General features: G+C 31.5%; 1 protein-coding gene across 1 annotated transcript in view; it reads right to left on the reverse strand.

Moving 5' to 3' along the window:
• LOC130894913 (carbonic anhydrase-related protein 10) overlaps window positions 1-16645 on the reverse strand; it is a 174984-nt gene that overhangs the window by 19640 nt on the left and 138699 nt on the right. The window contains exons 7-8 of the mRNA XM_057801946.1: window positions 4934-5088; window positions 3427-3558 (exon numbers count right to left, since the gene is read on the reverse strand). Coding sequence (XP_057657929.1) covers window positions 3427-3558; window positions 4934-5088 — 287 coding nt within the window. The remainder of the gene's footprint in view (window positions 1-3426; window positions 3559-4933; window positions 5089-16645) is intronic.

Here is a 16645-nt window from a genome sequence, read left to right on the forward strand (position 1 = left end):
GTGAAAAATCCGCTTGGATGTCATTCGAAAAGGTCGCGGAAAGTTTTTTGGGAATTAAAAACAGTGGAAATTTCTCGGAAAATTCATTTACTGTATTCGCCATCTTTAAAAACGAACAAGAGAAAGGTTTTTTAAGGGTTCTGGGATTAAAATATGTTAGGGGATTACTATTGATTTATTATTAACTTAGTTATAAGTCATTTTTAATTTTTCTCGTTAGTATTAATATCAAAATATTTTTTTTAAACAAGAAGTAAGAAATTTTACCTAAATTAATAATAAAATAACTTTTATCTAGGGTATGGAAACCGTGTAAACTTGTGTATTTAACGATATCAGAAAAGTCTACAACAAAACTGGATAATTATACACTTTCACGGTCACCTGGTTTTTTGGCTCTAGAAAATCGAAAAATGGATGGATTTTAATGATCTTGGTCTCAAAATGTTCCATTTTACGGCGGATTTATAAAAAAAATTAGTAGAAATAGCTGGAATGAAAATTTCTCATAGTTTTACAAAAAATTATCTCATTATCAGATAAAGTTCTTATATTTTTTTTTGTATTCTACATAAATTAATAAACAATTTAAAAAAAATCCAAAAAGAATGATTTTTTTTTCAGTTTTTATAGCTTAAAATGAAATCGATGAAAAACAATCAATTTTCGTGAATAGCTTCGTACTATATTCTTCAATGTTAATAGTTTTTGGACCATTAAAAATCGAAAAATAGATAAATTTTATAATTTTGGTCTCAAAATGTTCCATTTTACGACGAATTTATGCAAAACACGGGGGTACTGGCTGAATTTGCGGTTTTTAATAGTTTTAAACCTTAAATAGTAGAAAACTTTTTTTTTCAAAATATTCATTTTTCTATGTAAATTGCGAAAAAAAATATACGAACTTGATTCCATGACGTCAGAAACAGTTACGAAGGATTATATGTAGAAATTCATTTTTTTTGCATTTAAAGTCATGAAACTATAAAAAATATTGATTTTTTTTAATTTTCGTATTTTTTTTTATAAATCCGCCGTAAAATGGAACATTTTGAGACCAAGATCATTAAAATCCATCCATTTTTCGATTTTCTAAAGCCAAAAAACCAGGTGACCGCGAAAGTGTATAATTACCCAAAACTGAATTTAGTATCAAAGTTTTATATAAATGAGTTTGAACAAATGTTGATACTCAATTTTTTTCAATTTTCAGCGGTTATTAAACAGTAACGAAGTGTCCAAAATGGCAGAAATTTCAGTGAAAACCTTCCATCTTATGTCTAAATATATTTTCCATCGAATATTTATAATTGTTGAGATCGGAAATTTTCCAGGAGGTTCTCGTAGATGCGTTCTGTATATTCTTGTCTAATAATCCGTTGCTATGTATATTTAGATTTTTTACGAAAATATTAAGACGTGATTTGAACTTATTCACAATACAAGTTATGTACAGCTGGTGATTTGAATCAATAAATTCACTCGACCTTAAAACTAATTCGGTAAACAACATTTTCACGAATCGATAATATTCTTTATTACATAATAGTATATTCTCGTTCTTTGTATGATGACAATGGACATTTCGCCGGACCTACACAGATATAATGGATCCCATACATTCTCGAAAAGAAAATAAAAATCAACAAAGACCGTTCTCATTTGAATAATATGTAGAAGTTGAAATATATGAACTATGGAAATCGACTCGATATTTTCCACACGACATTTCACATTCGCATTTGTAGAATAAGAAAATAAACGTCAAATTCGTTTAAAAATTTGATTTTAAATTTATTTTATAACATATAGGGGAAAGTAGCGAAATTTCAACTGATGTAGTATACAAAGTTTGCGTTTGTTATACGTAGATACAGACGAGGTTAATGCAATAATGTTTCTGAAGACACTTCTCATGATTACATTGAATTACAAGTTTTATTATATCATCATAAAGATCACTTATCTATCTATAATTTCATGTGACAATTTTTTGAGGTTATGTTAGTCTGACGGTTACGTATAATATCCAAATTACCCAAGAAGCACCGCAAACAATTGTTCAATTTCGACAACCACATTTTTTTATAGAAAAAAAAATATTTTCAGGATAATAATGTCAAAAATAGGACACTATGGATTGTGGTCTGAAAATGATGGTTGCTGCGTAAAAAAAAGTGGTTACGGTTTGAGTTTCGTGTGTATGGAGTTCAAAAGACGAATATCAAGAGGGATGCTGAAATTTTACAGATATTATGGAAAGAATTAGCTCTGAGCATATTCTTCATCCTTAGGAATCCAATTTTTGAAACGAAATCCTCGGGTTTCTCTTCAGAAACTCAAAGGAACTTCAATGGCGAGAGCCAGAGCTTTTAATAAAGAAAATTCACTTTGCAAAAGATTCTTACAAAGATAGTCGCTCCAGGAAGGTAGTCTAGCAAGTGGTGAAGGTATACAACTGTGGTATGTGCAAAATTTCATCTTGACTTTAATATTGGAGCACCTCCCATGCAGATTTATTGTACACAACCTCAGGAAACTTTTCTTATTCAATGAAGCACATGGCCATTGTGGGCATAGCGGAGAATTTATTCCGTGGTTCCGAATTTGGTTTGTATTCTTCACAGATGACCAATTTGCAATCTATAACAGTAATGATGATGATGAAGATAGAAGTGACAACAAGAATAAACGATTTAGGAGATTTTTTCAAGATACATAATCGCGAGCAAAGAGAAATCAAAATCCAGATGGTTCTTTGCCTTCTTGTAGAGCGCCAATACCTCCGGAAGAAGTAGAAATAACAAGCAGCCTTCACAAATCACAGTTAGACGGAATGAAATTGAAAAAAATAAGTTCACCAAACTTTGACAAAATGCCAAAACATAAAACAAAAAATAATAGTTCATGGTTTTGGGCGTTGTGTTAAAAAACCAACAAAGAAGTTAAACGTACTGAACACACTGTATTACTACCCCAAAACTCATCATTACACTGTCTGACGCGCGTTTCGATGACCAAGTTATCGTCTTCAGAGACTGAAGGAATCAGTTTAGCTTCAGTTTTCTCTGAAGACGATAAATTTGTTATCGAAGCACGCGTCAGACAGTGTAATGGTGAGTGTTAGTAATACAGTGTGTTCAGTATGATAATCGCCAACGGTTCTTTTTACTACTATAAACACCACTATACACCAAGTGAGTTTCTTTTACACTACTTAATTTTTTTTGACACATCTTCCGTGCTTTTATATAGTGAATATTATAAAATTTTCCCAATTTAGGCCATCTTTTCGTAGTAATGATGATTTTCACGAACTTCCCTTGAGATATGGCACGGAAAATTTAGCATTCGACCGTTTTTCCACACGACAATATATACATGAGGTAATAGAGGTGAGAAAAAAGAAAGAAAAGTACTTACGTCGGAGTTTCTAAAGTTAATATTTGTCCGAATAGTTCTTTGGTGTAAAGGCTGCACAGGACGAGCGTTATTTCCCAAGGGAGCTTTCGGCGCTTCTTCCGAACCCTGCATTAATTTGCGTAGTTGGTATAACTGAAATAAGCATATAATTTCAAACCGAAATGAAAAATAATTTTTGATAAGAACGCCATCTTTGTCTTAATCATTTAATTTATGAAAATCTTTAAAAATCACTATACATAGCATGTAAAGAACTGAAAGTTGAGGAGTTCTCAGTATCTTTGGGGTTATTGGTATAAGTACATCAACACTGAGAGAATACGCAGACCACCATGCCAAAGAAGCTTCCAGGAATCCTAAAAACCTCATCCCAGTATCTGCTCCATAGCATCCACCAATTTTTTATGTAGGAAAGAAGCTGTGACAATAAGAAAACTCCACAACAACAATAACCTAACGTTGGTTCCTAAGTCTGTTAAGTACATCCTCATCGACTCAAACAATACTCTAACTAACCCCAAGGAGACACTCAACTGCCCGACAAAGATCCAGAAAGTCCTGCCAAGTTGTTTCGGAAAATATAATGTTTGATTCTTTTTTTTTTTGGGCTCTATGAAGAGGCTAAAATATGTTTTTTCATTGATATCATAAAGACAAAAGATGATGGTTCTAAAATTATCTCCAGACCATTGGTAGTTCAGGATTGTGGCCCAATGTCTTGAATCTAAGAAAGTAGAGACCCAGACATAAATCATGAGTAATTTTTAGCAAAAAACAAGAAACAGACAAGCTTCAGCAATATAATTTGAGGATTTAATGATCGATTTAATATTCAATTATCTGCAAGTAGCAGTTTGTATTTATAATGTCAACTCCTGTATATAATTACATTTCCTTGGCGTATGCTAATAAACGAAAATTAATTAATCCAAGGAATAGTTTCCGATAGAATGATTGACTGTTCCTCAATTACTGTACGTGGTCAGGAGATACCTCAACAGGATAATAGATTTTGGAGGTGAATACCGAATAAAATAAAATCGAATTTGATTATCGCTGAACCAAAAATGAGGAAAATGACTAAATGTATCTAAAAAATTGTATCAAATTTAAACTTTGTAATACAATATTTGCAGAAACATGGAAAACCAGCGAAATTTTCGTAGTGGGATTGTAGCAAAATTAAACAACAAAGTGTACTTTCTCTAATATATTTCCGAGCTTTCGAACACTTATGAATTCACCGTCTGGGAATTGATTGGTTAAGAATTGCGGCGTTATCAGTAACTTCAATATTTTAATCAAGCTTCTTAACTTCGAAAGTTCGGAAATATATTAGATTTAGTACACTTTGGTGTGCTGGTAAAGACTAATACACTTTTCGATTTTTAATCAAGATGCTATTATCGAATTCTTAAATTTAATCAAATCTCTATAGTCGAATTTATGTTAATAAATTAATGAGAAGCATACGAAGGGACACAAATGAATGATTGTAGTTACCTACCTCGTGTTTGGTAATATAAATGGGCTTGTTAAGTATGATCCAGACCGTCGTCTCCCAACAACCGGGATGGGTGGTCGATCCCTCGTAAGTCATGAAGCGTTCTGTATCTGGCAGAAGACTTCTTAGAGATAGATGCTTTATCGGTGTATAGGCACCTGAAAAAAAAATAACATTATAACCTATTTCTATGTACAAGAGACTCATAAAACCTAATTACTAGTTCAAAACGTATTATTACAGAATAGTGTAGATATTTCTCGAATTTTTCATAAATATATCTGAGATAAAACAAGTTTTAGGTTTATTATTGGTGTTTTATAACCATGAGCTGTTCAGAATAGTAGACAAAGGACTCTTCAGAGCCCCTGGGTAATCTCTTACCGACAAATTCCACCAAAAATACGATTTTAGGTTTTTCTATATAGTAAGAAAGTTCAAGTTGTGTATTTTGGACAGTTTTTAGTTCAGTTACAACTTGTAGGGTGTAGTTTATAATTTATTCTCACAGTTGTTAGGGAAAATGAAAATTCCAAATAGGAAACGAAGATTTAGAAGGAAAGTATGTGCGTTCTTTTATTCAAAATAATTTCCGACAAAGTTTTTGTCGCGGTTCCAGGCGAAACTTATTAAAGAAATAGAAATAGAGAAGAAATACTATAAAAGATATAAGAAACCGAAGAATTTAGATGAAACATCGATCAATTAGGCATAAACACCAAGTGAATTAAACTGTTACAAATCAAAAATTGTTTGAATCCACCAACAGGAAAGGGGCGCAGACTGATAGTAGAACTCATTGACAACTCAAACGCTTTTGATTATTGACTTTTGAATCGATTCCTACAAATGATGGATCTTCTTGAACGATTGAAGAAGAAGAGAAAATTGAACAATACTACTAACGAAATGATCGAGACACTCATTGTGAATATTGATTTGATTTCGATTTGGACTGTTTTGGACTTAATTGGTTTTGTCTGTAATAAAAATCGTCTAAATTGGCCCAAACTTGAAAAATCTAATAAGAAGTAATGTTAAAACCCCAATATTAAGAGTCCCAAGAAGTTTTTTATTAGAAATATTACTAAAAGTAATCCAAAACAGAATATATAACAAGATTGAAATCCGATTTCGCGGCTTATAGGGTACAAAAGATGATTTATAAGTGTTGTTTCAACAAGATCTCTTCCTATGACTACAAATTAGGATCCAGAAGATTTCTAAATAATACAACACCTCTTCTACAGTCAAAAAGATCACTTTGTGAAAGGTTGAAGTATATTTTGAGTTGTTATTAAGCCAGGCGATAATTATTGATTGTTTTCTACTGGAGTGGTGAAATTTTATTGTTTGATGCCATAACGTGTTTTAGATTTCTATCAAACACCAACAGACACTCCAAGATCTTCCACCCTGGCTTTGGAAACGAATCAATCAAGTCGAAAGTTGCTTAAAAAGAGCTTCAGGTTGTGTATCGACAATTATTAAAGCCCAGGAAATGCTGGTTATCCAGTACTATTTGGTGAACGCTCTTAAAGCAGATATGTCAAAATTTTACGGTAATTTGAGTGGGTGTATACAGAAACAAATATTTGATTACATCTTGATACTCATTTCTTTACATTTTCGACACAAAACTCGCTTAGAACGGATTTAAATTCAAAAACAAAGTGCTGGATAAGCAGATAAACAGAAAATTTTAATTGCAACATAAGATACTATGAACATGAATTAAAATTACTAAAATAGATGAAAATTCTTCATAGTAAAAACTAGCTAACCATTTGATCATCATATTTTATAATTTCCATCATTTTTTAGCTAAAAAACACGAAATATCTCTCAGATTTTGTCTATCGGATCTATTTTTGAAGATACGTTTTATATATCATATTTTTGAATGAACTTTAACCATATAATATCAATTCCTAGTTGGCAAACATACTTTTGAGATTGAAGTATTCTTGGTATTTGTTATCTCTCTCTCTTCTCTCTCTTCTAGCCGTTTTCTATCCTTTGGATATAGGCCTCTCTCATATTTTTCCAGTTTTCCCTGTTCTGTGCCACTTGGTACCAGTTAAGTCCGGCTGTTTTCTTGATATCATCATACCATCTTTGTTGTGGTCTGCCGGTGCTTCTTTTCTCCCCCCAAGGTCTCCATCTTGTTATTTTTCCGCTCCAGTTGGTGTTATTTCGAGCAACATGTCCGGCCCAGTTCCATTTAAGACTACCTATTCGCCTCACTATGTCCTCGATTTTGGTTCTATTTCTTATCCACTCATTGGTTTTATGGTCTTTAAGCGTTATTCCTATCATTTTCCGTTCTATTGATCTTTGATGTACCTTTAATTTATTCAAGATTTTCTTTGTTAGGACCCATGTTTCACATCCGTGGGTTGTTACTGGGAGAATGCATTCCATGTAAACCTTGGTTTTTAGTTTGAGGGGTAGGTATTTGTTATAATCGCATAAATTCAAAATTTCAGGAGCATTTAGGTGTCGAAAAAAATTTGATCGTAATGGATACTGCAAAATTTAAGCAAACTAAGCAAAAATCGAGTGTAGAGGTTTTTTCACAACCGTTCCATTAGAGGAACCACGACAACGCGACCTCCCACACATCAATTCAAACAAAAAACATCGAATTGATGGATCCTCCTTGTTTGGCACCTCTTTATTATATATATATATATATATATATATATATATATATATATATATATAAATATTTGTTTTTTATTTGTCTACCTCAAAACTTCAGTAGCGATCCTCGTAACGTCGAAACGAAATGTTTCATTCCAAACACAAATAAATAGCTTGGTACAACAAAAAAAAGTTGATTAATTATGAAAACTAGTAGCAAACCAGGCGAATTCTATTCGGACGCAGCAAAAGATAAACATCTCCGGCCTTTTATCGTGAACATTTGTTAGCACGTTGTTTTTATTTAATTTAAATGCCGCTGATAATTAAAACGGGGTTTATTTTGGGAGGTCGTTGAAGGCGCCGACCGAGTATAAATCTGCGGACGCGGACGTCCGGCGTACCGCAGCATGGCGTCTATATCGGGCCACTAAATCATCGAATTGCTGAGTGCAGATAGGGACGACGCTCTTTGATGCCCAATAAACAAACCTCGCATCCTAGAATTCGACATCATTTTTTATAATATGACATAAATATTTGGTAATAGTCAAACTAGTCTTTTGATTCTTACATAATGTAGAAGTTTGGTTTAAAAAACTAAATTCCATCCTCCATTTTGTTTTAATTGAAGAATGTCTTCACTCGAATCAACTAGAAGCGATGCTGAAGTACGTATCTATCACTTGTATTTTCTTCTGAATGCGATAAATTTAAATATTCATAAATATTGCACAATTAATGATGGAATTTTAGAAATTGGTTGCTGGTTACGTTTTTTGGTCTCAGATTAACATATTTTTGATATAAATATATTAAATTCATTGATGAACTGTAAAACAACGAATTGTTTGCGTTTTGGAACCTGGAATCGTAATTAGAAATTATCAATGTTATCAAATCATTGATTTCCTCTTTTGAGAATGGATTAGACTTTTTAGGTTTGTTTCTAACCGATTTTCGTGTCAAAAATGCTATTAATTTCGGCATTTTTACTTAAATCTTCATTATTATCCATAATTAACGTTTCTTTTCAGTTTAGAATAGCTGGAACATAGTATAGAATAATTTTTCAGATCTTTCTTCGAATTAGCTAATAAAAAGCGTTCTATAAATACGAGGATGATCCCCGAGTTACCTGTTCTAACCTAGAGATGGCAGTAGTTGTTTCAAAATATCACTGTATTAGAAAGTACACAATCTATACAACAGATGTTTCAAGTTTCAATGATTTCTTCAAAATCTTCATCTTCTATTTTAACAATAATAATAATAGTAGTCACTACTAGATTACGACAAATCGAATGTTATGTCAAAATTAAACGTTACTTTCTATTTTTTTTTTCCATAAAAATGTGGACGAATCAACTGTGGAATAATTTTTTTTTGGATCTAACCTTAAACAACTGCTTCAAGTGCTGCAAACCGTCGAAGATACTTTAAAGATAGGGCGTGAAAAAATATATTAAAAGCTGCTAACATAGGTTCAAATATGACATAGGGAGACCTAACTATCCAAACAATTTTCGTTGTAGTTCGATGAGTTAACAAAACCACAACAATGTTTCAGGCGACGGGATGTTATGACCCTAATCGGAAATTTGTCGACCCAGAATCATTTTTTTTTTAAATTCTTTGATAAATTCCGATGAAACTTACAAGCACAGTTCAGGTTGCCTCAAAGTTGATATCTCGATAAATTTTTAACATGAAAATTGGAAAAAACATTATGTGTCATAACAAGATGAGGGATATTTTCAAAAAAATATTTGAAACTTTCAATTTTTCGAAAATTGTTAGAAAATTTGTTATTGTATGCGGCAATTGCATTAAAAGGGGTAGCTGCAGCAAAATAAAATTGCTATCTAATATGGGAAATGTTTCTTTGAAAAGTTATTATTAATTTTCGAAAAATCAAAATAGTGGCTTCGTAAATTCAATTTATGCAATTTATAAAAAAATCAATATAACAAAATTTTAAATACTTCATATTTTTTAACTTCCAAACAAAGTTTAAATTTGTTTTTTCTAGATTTATTGTTAAGAAAATTAATTTTCATTTATTTTTTGATGCTTAAAAAACTTCTTTGGTGTTTTAGTCGACTTCGAGCCTTAATTTCCTCAGTGGTTTCTGTTCAGAGTTGTCTCTGTACTTCACAAACTGATTGTGCCTTTCACCATCTTTTAATTGGCCTTCAAAATTGGATCTAGTACTTTTTTCTGATTCCTCTGTCCATCCATGGTCTACTGTATAAATTTCGGGCTTCGCAGTTCCTTATTTTTTTGATTAATAGAAGAAACCGAAAAGAAGAAAATCGAAGATGGACTACTGATAAAAATTACGCACAGCATCGATGTGCTCTGGCACAACGACCTATTTTGGAGGACCTTCAATTACTAAATAATGAAGTTTTTGATAAATGATTCGCATATGTAAGAACTTTAGACATATTGTTCTAAATTCCAGTCTTCTTCAAGGTATGAATAATAGGATAAAGTAGACAGAATATTATCCATCTTAACTCAGATTTTCTATTTGATACATTTTTCTCCATCCCCCGAGATATATTACTTCATAAATCTGTGTCTTTCTGTATAGAAAATAGAGAAGTTCTATTAAATTCCAGATCGTACACTACAAAATTTCCGACTTATTTCCAACACGAGCGTATCATAATAATTATTAAATAAGAAATTACTTAGTGCTTAGAAACTATCAGTTTTTTTTCCAAATTACTCACCAGATCGAAAAAATATACATGCTGTTTGAATTTTAATCCAATATGTTTTAATTTAGCTACGTTAGACATAGATCTAATCAAGTTAATTATTGTTTCTTGCAGGATATCGAGTCATTCTTCTTTTTATATCATCCCATTAATGATCTAACGGATATAGGTCAGGACTGTATGCTGTTCACTGTAAACAGAACAGATCTTTATTGTCAAAATTCAGATGACCAGTCCACTGACTAATAATCACTTCTAGCGCTTCACGAAGCTGTCGTTGCATTTAGATTTCTTCAAGGTGAATGTCTAATTTGATTGGACTATAAAATCGCCAAATCCAAATTCCACACACTTTTCAGAACGTCTAAATATGCATTTTTAGAATCGAAATGTTCGTATTTAATATCATAATCGTTGTTAAATATCTCAACACTCAAATCGACTTTTAAGGAACAAAAATAGTCCGATTAGGCCAGATCAGGACTAAATGGTGGGTGTTTTTTCTATGTAAAGCCCCATTCGTGTACAGTAAACATGGAAAACCAAGCAGTTTAGACTGGAGCTTTACTATACTGTAATGTATCGAATCAGCAAGTTAAAACTTGTTGCTTGGTGCCTGCGTGAAGATTTTTACGAATATGAAGTGAAAATCCCATGGACCTTCCTCCGTATTCGATCTTATAATTTGATCATGTAATGATAGTTCTAAATTTTCTCGAAATTTTGTAGAGATACGCCTCTGCTTACAAACGTTTTAATTTAAAACTGGTTGAGTGACAAATGGTTTTTACAGTGGCAAAAACACGTTTTAAGTTTGATGCCTAACAAAATATTTTATTCGGTTTCGTTAGTTTGTCAAGCGTATTATGAGGCGAGTTTACTGACCGCCTGTGGGGATTTAACTAATTTCAAATGTTGACTAGAAGTTTCCTCACAATTTATCTTTTTTTTTATCACTAACATTTCAGAAAATAAAGATGCTTGAATTATTTGAAAATAATCAAGTATCAAACAATATTTGGTATGTCTACAAATGAAGAATAAAATTTTTAGATATCTCGCTTTGTTTTCGAGATATCAATACTTGAAATCGAAAAAACCTAACCTAACCTAATCCCTCCAAGGCTTCACCTATGAAAGTATTTCCTTATAAACTAAAAAAACATATTTCTACATTTAATTATCCATAAAATATTAAAATTTTTGATAAGTAATTTTCTTATTTTATAAATGGTACTAATTAACAGAAAATTCTTTATAAAAAATTTTGAACTTATTTAATATTCACCACGAAGTGATGAAATATTCGAAGTATTAAACGCCATCTGTTCTTTAAAGTGAATTTCGATATAACGTTTGGTTGTGAGTTGCAAGTATCGATATCTCGAAAACGAAGTGAGATATCTAGAAATTTTCATTTTATTCTAATCTAATTTTGTTAAATTATCAAATTACGGCGTCGCGGAAATCGTATTCTCCCCAATATTACAACTAGATTTCGGTTTTATACAATATAATGCTTCAAGTTTAAAAATTCGCCATCACGAAGTGATTTTAGTACCAATTATAAAATTTTAATATCTCCTATAATGAGCCAACTCGTGATCGTGGTTGTCTTGAATATTAGACAACTCGTGACGAAGATTACGCGACCTAACCTAACTTAACCTAACCCAATATTTGAAGTAGAGCTTCAACCAATTATTATATAGAATTTGACTAATTAAGGCTTCAGCAAAATTTAAAAATTCATTTTTCTATTGTTTATTCTTCAGTTCCTACCAAAATAAAATAAAATACAAGGACTTGGACTGTGCAGTAGATTAGGTACTAAATTCCAGGTAATACTCTTAATCAATCCGTCAGGAGTCGTATTAAATACTCGGTCTACCTTTTCGTTTACCTATTTTATTTAAATATGAAATTATTATCGTGTTAAAGGCGACATACTGTAACATATTGAAAAAGGGATGGATTGCAAAGACGCTTTATGAATATCGAACATTCTGTAGACAAAGGGAACAAATAAAATATTTCAGATTTTAATATAGAACGGAATGACAAGTTATTGCAAATATTTCCACAACATTTTTACGAGACCATCATATTATAACCGAAATATCTCTGCTTCCAACTTTTAATGAAGCGAAATTTCAAATATGCGTATACAAAAATTTATGTAACGTCGAGATCTAAATTAAATGTTTATTTATTAGATATTGACAGGGTGGATCTTCAAAACATAGGCTGAGTTTCCATTCCTTGCTAATTTGAACTCAGTTCATTTAATTTTACTGTGGTATCTACCGTGAAGTAAAATTTTTTCCAACTATTTGCAACTTTTCCATTCAGGGTTATTACTACCTTTTCCATTTCATTCAAGCTCAAAGCAAAACGTTTCAATACTTTACCTTTGGAAATTTATGAGTCTTCTTAACTAATTTCTCGGTTTTTAGATAATTTTTGGGTTTTTTTAGCTAATTTATGGGCTATCTTGAATGAATTGATCCAAAAAATTGTTTTAAATAAACTCCAGACCTTCTAGCTACTCAAGCAATTACCTCTAACTAAAAAAAATCTTGCTAATTATCGTTTTTATACCTAATTTCTGGGTTGTCTAAGTAAGTTCAAGACACTCTAGCTAATGTCTGAGGTTTTCTATCAAATTTATGATATTTTCTTAGCAAATTTCTGAGTTTAACAGCTCATTTCAGGGGTTTGTAACTAGTTACCTGGTTCTTTGAGTTATGGCTTTTATCGATAATTTCTGGGTTTATCCAGGTAATTTTTCTGTTTTTATAGCTGATTTTTGGATCTAAGTAACTAATTTCTGGGTTTTTAGCTAATTTTTCGGTTTTTGGCTAATTTATGCGTTTTTAGCTAATTTTTGGTGGGTTTTTCCTTGCTAATTATTGGTTTTTTAGCCACTTTCTAGGGTTTCTAGCAAATTTCTAATTTTTTTAGCAAATTTCCTTGTTTTACATCTAATTTTTGGGGTTTGTAACTAGTTTTCTGTTTTTTTTTGAGTTACGGCTTTTATAGATAATTTCTGGATTTCCCCAGATAACTTTCGGGTGTAAGGGTGTAATAGCTAATTTCTGGGTTTTAATCATTTTTGGTTTTTGTAGTTAATTTATGGGCTTTTTTGCTGAATTCATCCATCCAGACCTTCTAGCTACTCGAACAATTACTTCTTAACTAAAAAAATATTGCTAATTATCGGTTTTCTATATACTTTCTAGGTTTTCTAGCTAATTTCTGGGGTTTCTAACTAGTTTCTTGGTTTTTAGAGTTATGGCTTTCATAGATAATTTTTGGGTTGCTCCAGCTAATGTTTGGGCTTTTATACCTAATTTCTGGATCTTCTTAGCTAGTTTATGGATTTTTAGTTGATTTTTGGTTTTTTTTTTTATATCAATTATGGGTTCTCTTGCTGAATTTATCCAAATTAATTTTGATATATATGAAAATCAAGGGGGAATGTTGTTGAAGAGAACGAATTTTCTACTGTTTTAAATAAATTCCAGAGCTTCTAGCTACTCAAACAATTAACAAAATCTAATTAACAAAATCTAATTAACAAAATCTTGCAACTTATTGGTTTTCTAGCTAATTACTGGGTTTGTCTAACTAAGTTCAAGACACTTTAGTTAATATCAGAGTTTTTCCTTGCTAATTATTGGTTTTTAGCCACTGTCTAGAGTTTCTAGCAAATTTCTGATTTTTTCTAGCGAATTTCCTTGTTTGACAACTAATTTCTGGGGTTTATAACTAGTTTTTTGTTTGCCCAGATAACTTTTGGGTGTTATAACTAATTTCTGGGTTTTAAAGTAATTTTTGAGTTTTTCTAGTTAATTTATGGGCTCTTTTGCTGAATGCATCCAAATTAATTTTAATATATATATATATAAAAATCAAGAGGGAATGTTATTGAAGGAAGAGAATTTTATGCTATTTTAAATAAACTCCAGACCTTCTAGCTACTCGAACAATTACTTCTTAACTAAAAAAATATTGCTAATTATCGGTTTTCTATATACTTTCTAGGTTTTCTAGCTAATTTCTGGGGTTTCTAACTAGTTTCTTGGTTTTTCGAGTTATGGTTTTCATAGATAATTTCTGGATTGCTCCAGCTAATGTTTGGGCTTTTATAGCTAATTTCTGGATCTTCTTAGGTAGTTTATGGATTTTTAGCTAATTTTTGGGTTTTTTTATATCAATTATGGGTTCTTTTGCTGAATTTATCCAAATTAATTTAGATATATATGAAAATCAAGTGGGAATGTTGTTGAAGAAAACGAATTTTCTACTGTTTTAAATAAACTCCAGACCTTCTAGCTACTCGAACAATGACGTCTAACTGAAAAAATCAGCTTTATACATACATTATAATAATTTATTAGAGTAGTTATTCGCTTTGGGCTTTTTGACGTCAAAACTTAGTGAAGTTATAAAGACATGAACAAAGGAAGGGTTAAATATTAATTAGATTCGAATTTCTGTTCTCTCGACTAAAGAGATATGGCACATTTCAAACCATCCGACAAGTCTATAAGCCTCTTTTCACTTAATTTGAATAATTAACTATGTAAAAAACAATATTCGACGAACTTATTCTATCTCGTCACATAACTATTCATGGGATTAGCTATTCTCATAATTTGTTATAAATTAGGCCAAGTGTTTCCTTCGGTATGATAATCAATATGTAAACTTTGTTCCATTGGGTTTTCGAGCAATTCCATTTGTAGTTCAGACAATCAAAGTTATCGTTTCACTTCCTGCGAGAAATTTATTATTGGAATGGCGTTTGTTATGTATGTCAAATATACCGGGAGGGCGAGAAAGAACCTCCGTCGAGCCATTGACTATAGAGTGTCAAGTTTTTTTGGCTGTTGAGTTTATTTAATGAAAGTTGTGTTGAGAAGGAGCTTTTGCGTTTATTTTGACGGAAAAATGATTGGAGAATACTAAAAATACCTTCGTACTACTTGGAAACTACATTTGTTAAAAATGTACCGAATAAAAGTTTGCTTGTAAAACAGGATTTTTATTTATTCATTAGTCAATCTATCGATCAGGAAAACTTCTTTTGGGCGATAGTCAAAGAAAGCGCTGGAAGTAAGGGCTCATTAATCTGCGAAAATTCGGTTTGAAGTTTTTCATGAAAATTCTACTGAGACAGAAAACTTGTTTTGCGTATCAAAGAGCAAACATTATGTAAATCCGAACATAAAAGATAGTCATTAAATTCAGTGACTTTGTAAATCGCTAAAGAGATAAATATTAAAAGAGGAGATAGAACTTTTTAGCATTAACCTAGCCTGAATGCAATTTCGGAGCTAGAGGCTAAAAAATATTATAATTTACATAAAGGGGAATCTATATAAAGGTTGTAACGATAATTTTTATACAAAACTCATAACTACTTATTGTAATATGTCTAATATCAACAACTTTGTATAAATATAAGTACGAAGTCTCCAAGTAGAACTATCAGAGCTTCTAAACTTTCAGTTAGTCAACTACCCTTCATGTTTCACATATTCATAGTCATTTTTTCTCAGTTATTCACTGCTTTTTGAATCTATTTCTTCCTCATTCAACCATCCGTCCTTTTTTTATTGTATTCACCACATTTTTTAATTTTAGCTATCAGCTTGCAATCACATCTCGATGAAGATTATGAAGAAACGGCACACAATAAAGGAAGTTTCGCTCTCAGATCGTTTTCAAAGATATTCTACATAATTGGTTAACCTAGGTATGCATCGATATTCGTTTAGTTTGCCGATGATTCACAGTATTGGATATATATTCCCTCTGTCTGTACACGTGTACATCTGAACAAATACATATATGCATTTCTGCATATATGGAAATCAACCACTTAAATCGGATTGATGCTTCATGTTGCCTATGATTGTGAAATGAGATATTATTAAACAAACCGTTAACTAACGATCGAAGTGGCTCTAATTCGAAATTTACACTATTCCCGTTCTATTTACAACCACAAATTTCATCCCTATACCTCCAAACATTTAATAGAAAAAATTTATCGATTGTGGATTTATGAGGTTTTTCTAGCTAATGTTTGAGTTTTCTTGCTAATTCCTGGTTTTTATAGCTACTTTTTTTCTAATTTCCGGGTTTTTCTACCTAATTTCCGGATTATTTTAGCTGAGTTCAGGGTTTTTATTGCTAATTATTAATTTTCTTACTAATTTCGGGTTATTATAGATAATTTTTGGGTTTTACTACCTAATTTCCAAGTTATTCTAGCTAAGTCAGGGTTTTGATTGCTAATTATTGGTTTTCTTGCTAATTTCGGGGTTTT

Source organism: Diorhabda carinulata, chromosome 6, assembly GCF_026250575.1.
Source record: "Diorhabda carinulata isolate Delta chromosome 6, icDioCari1.1, whole genome shotgun sequence".
Lineage (NCBI taxonomy): Eukaryota > Metazoa > Arthropoda > Insecta > Coleoptera > Chrysomelidae > Diorhabda > Diorhabda carinulata.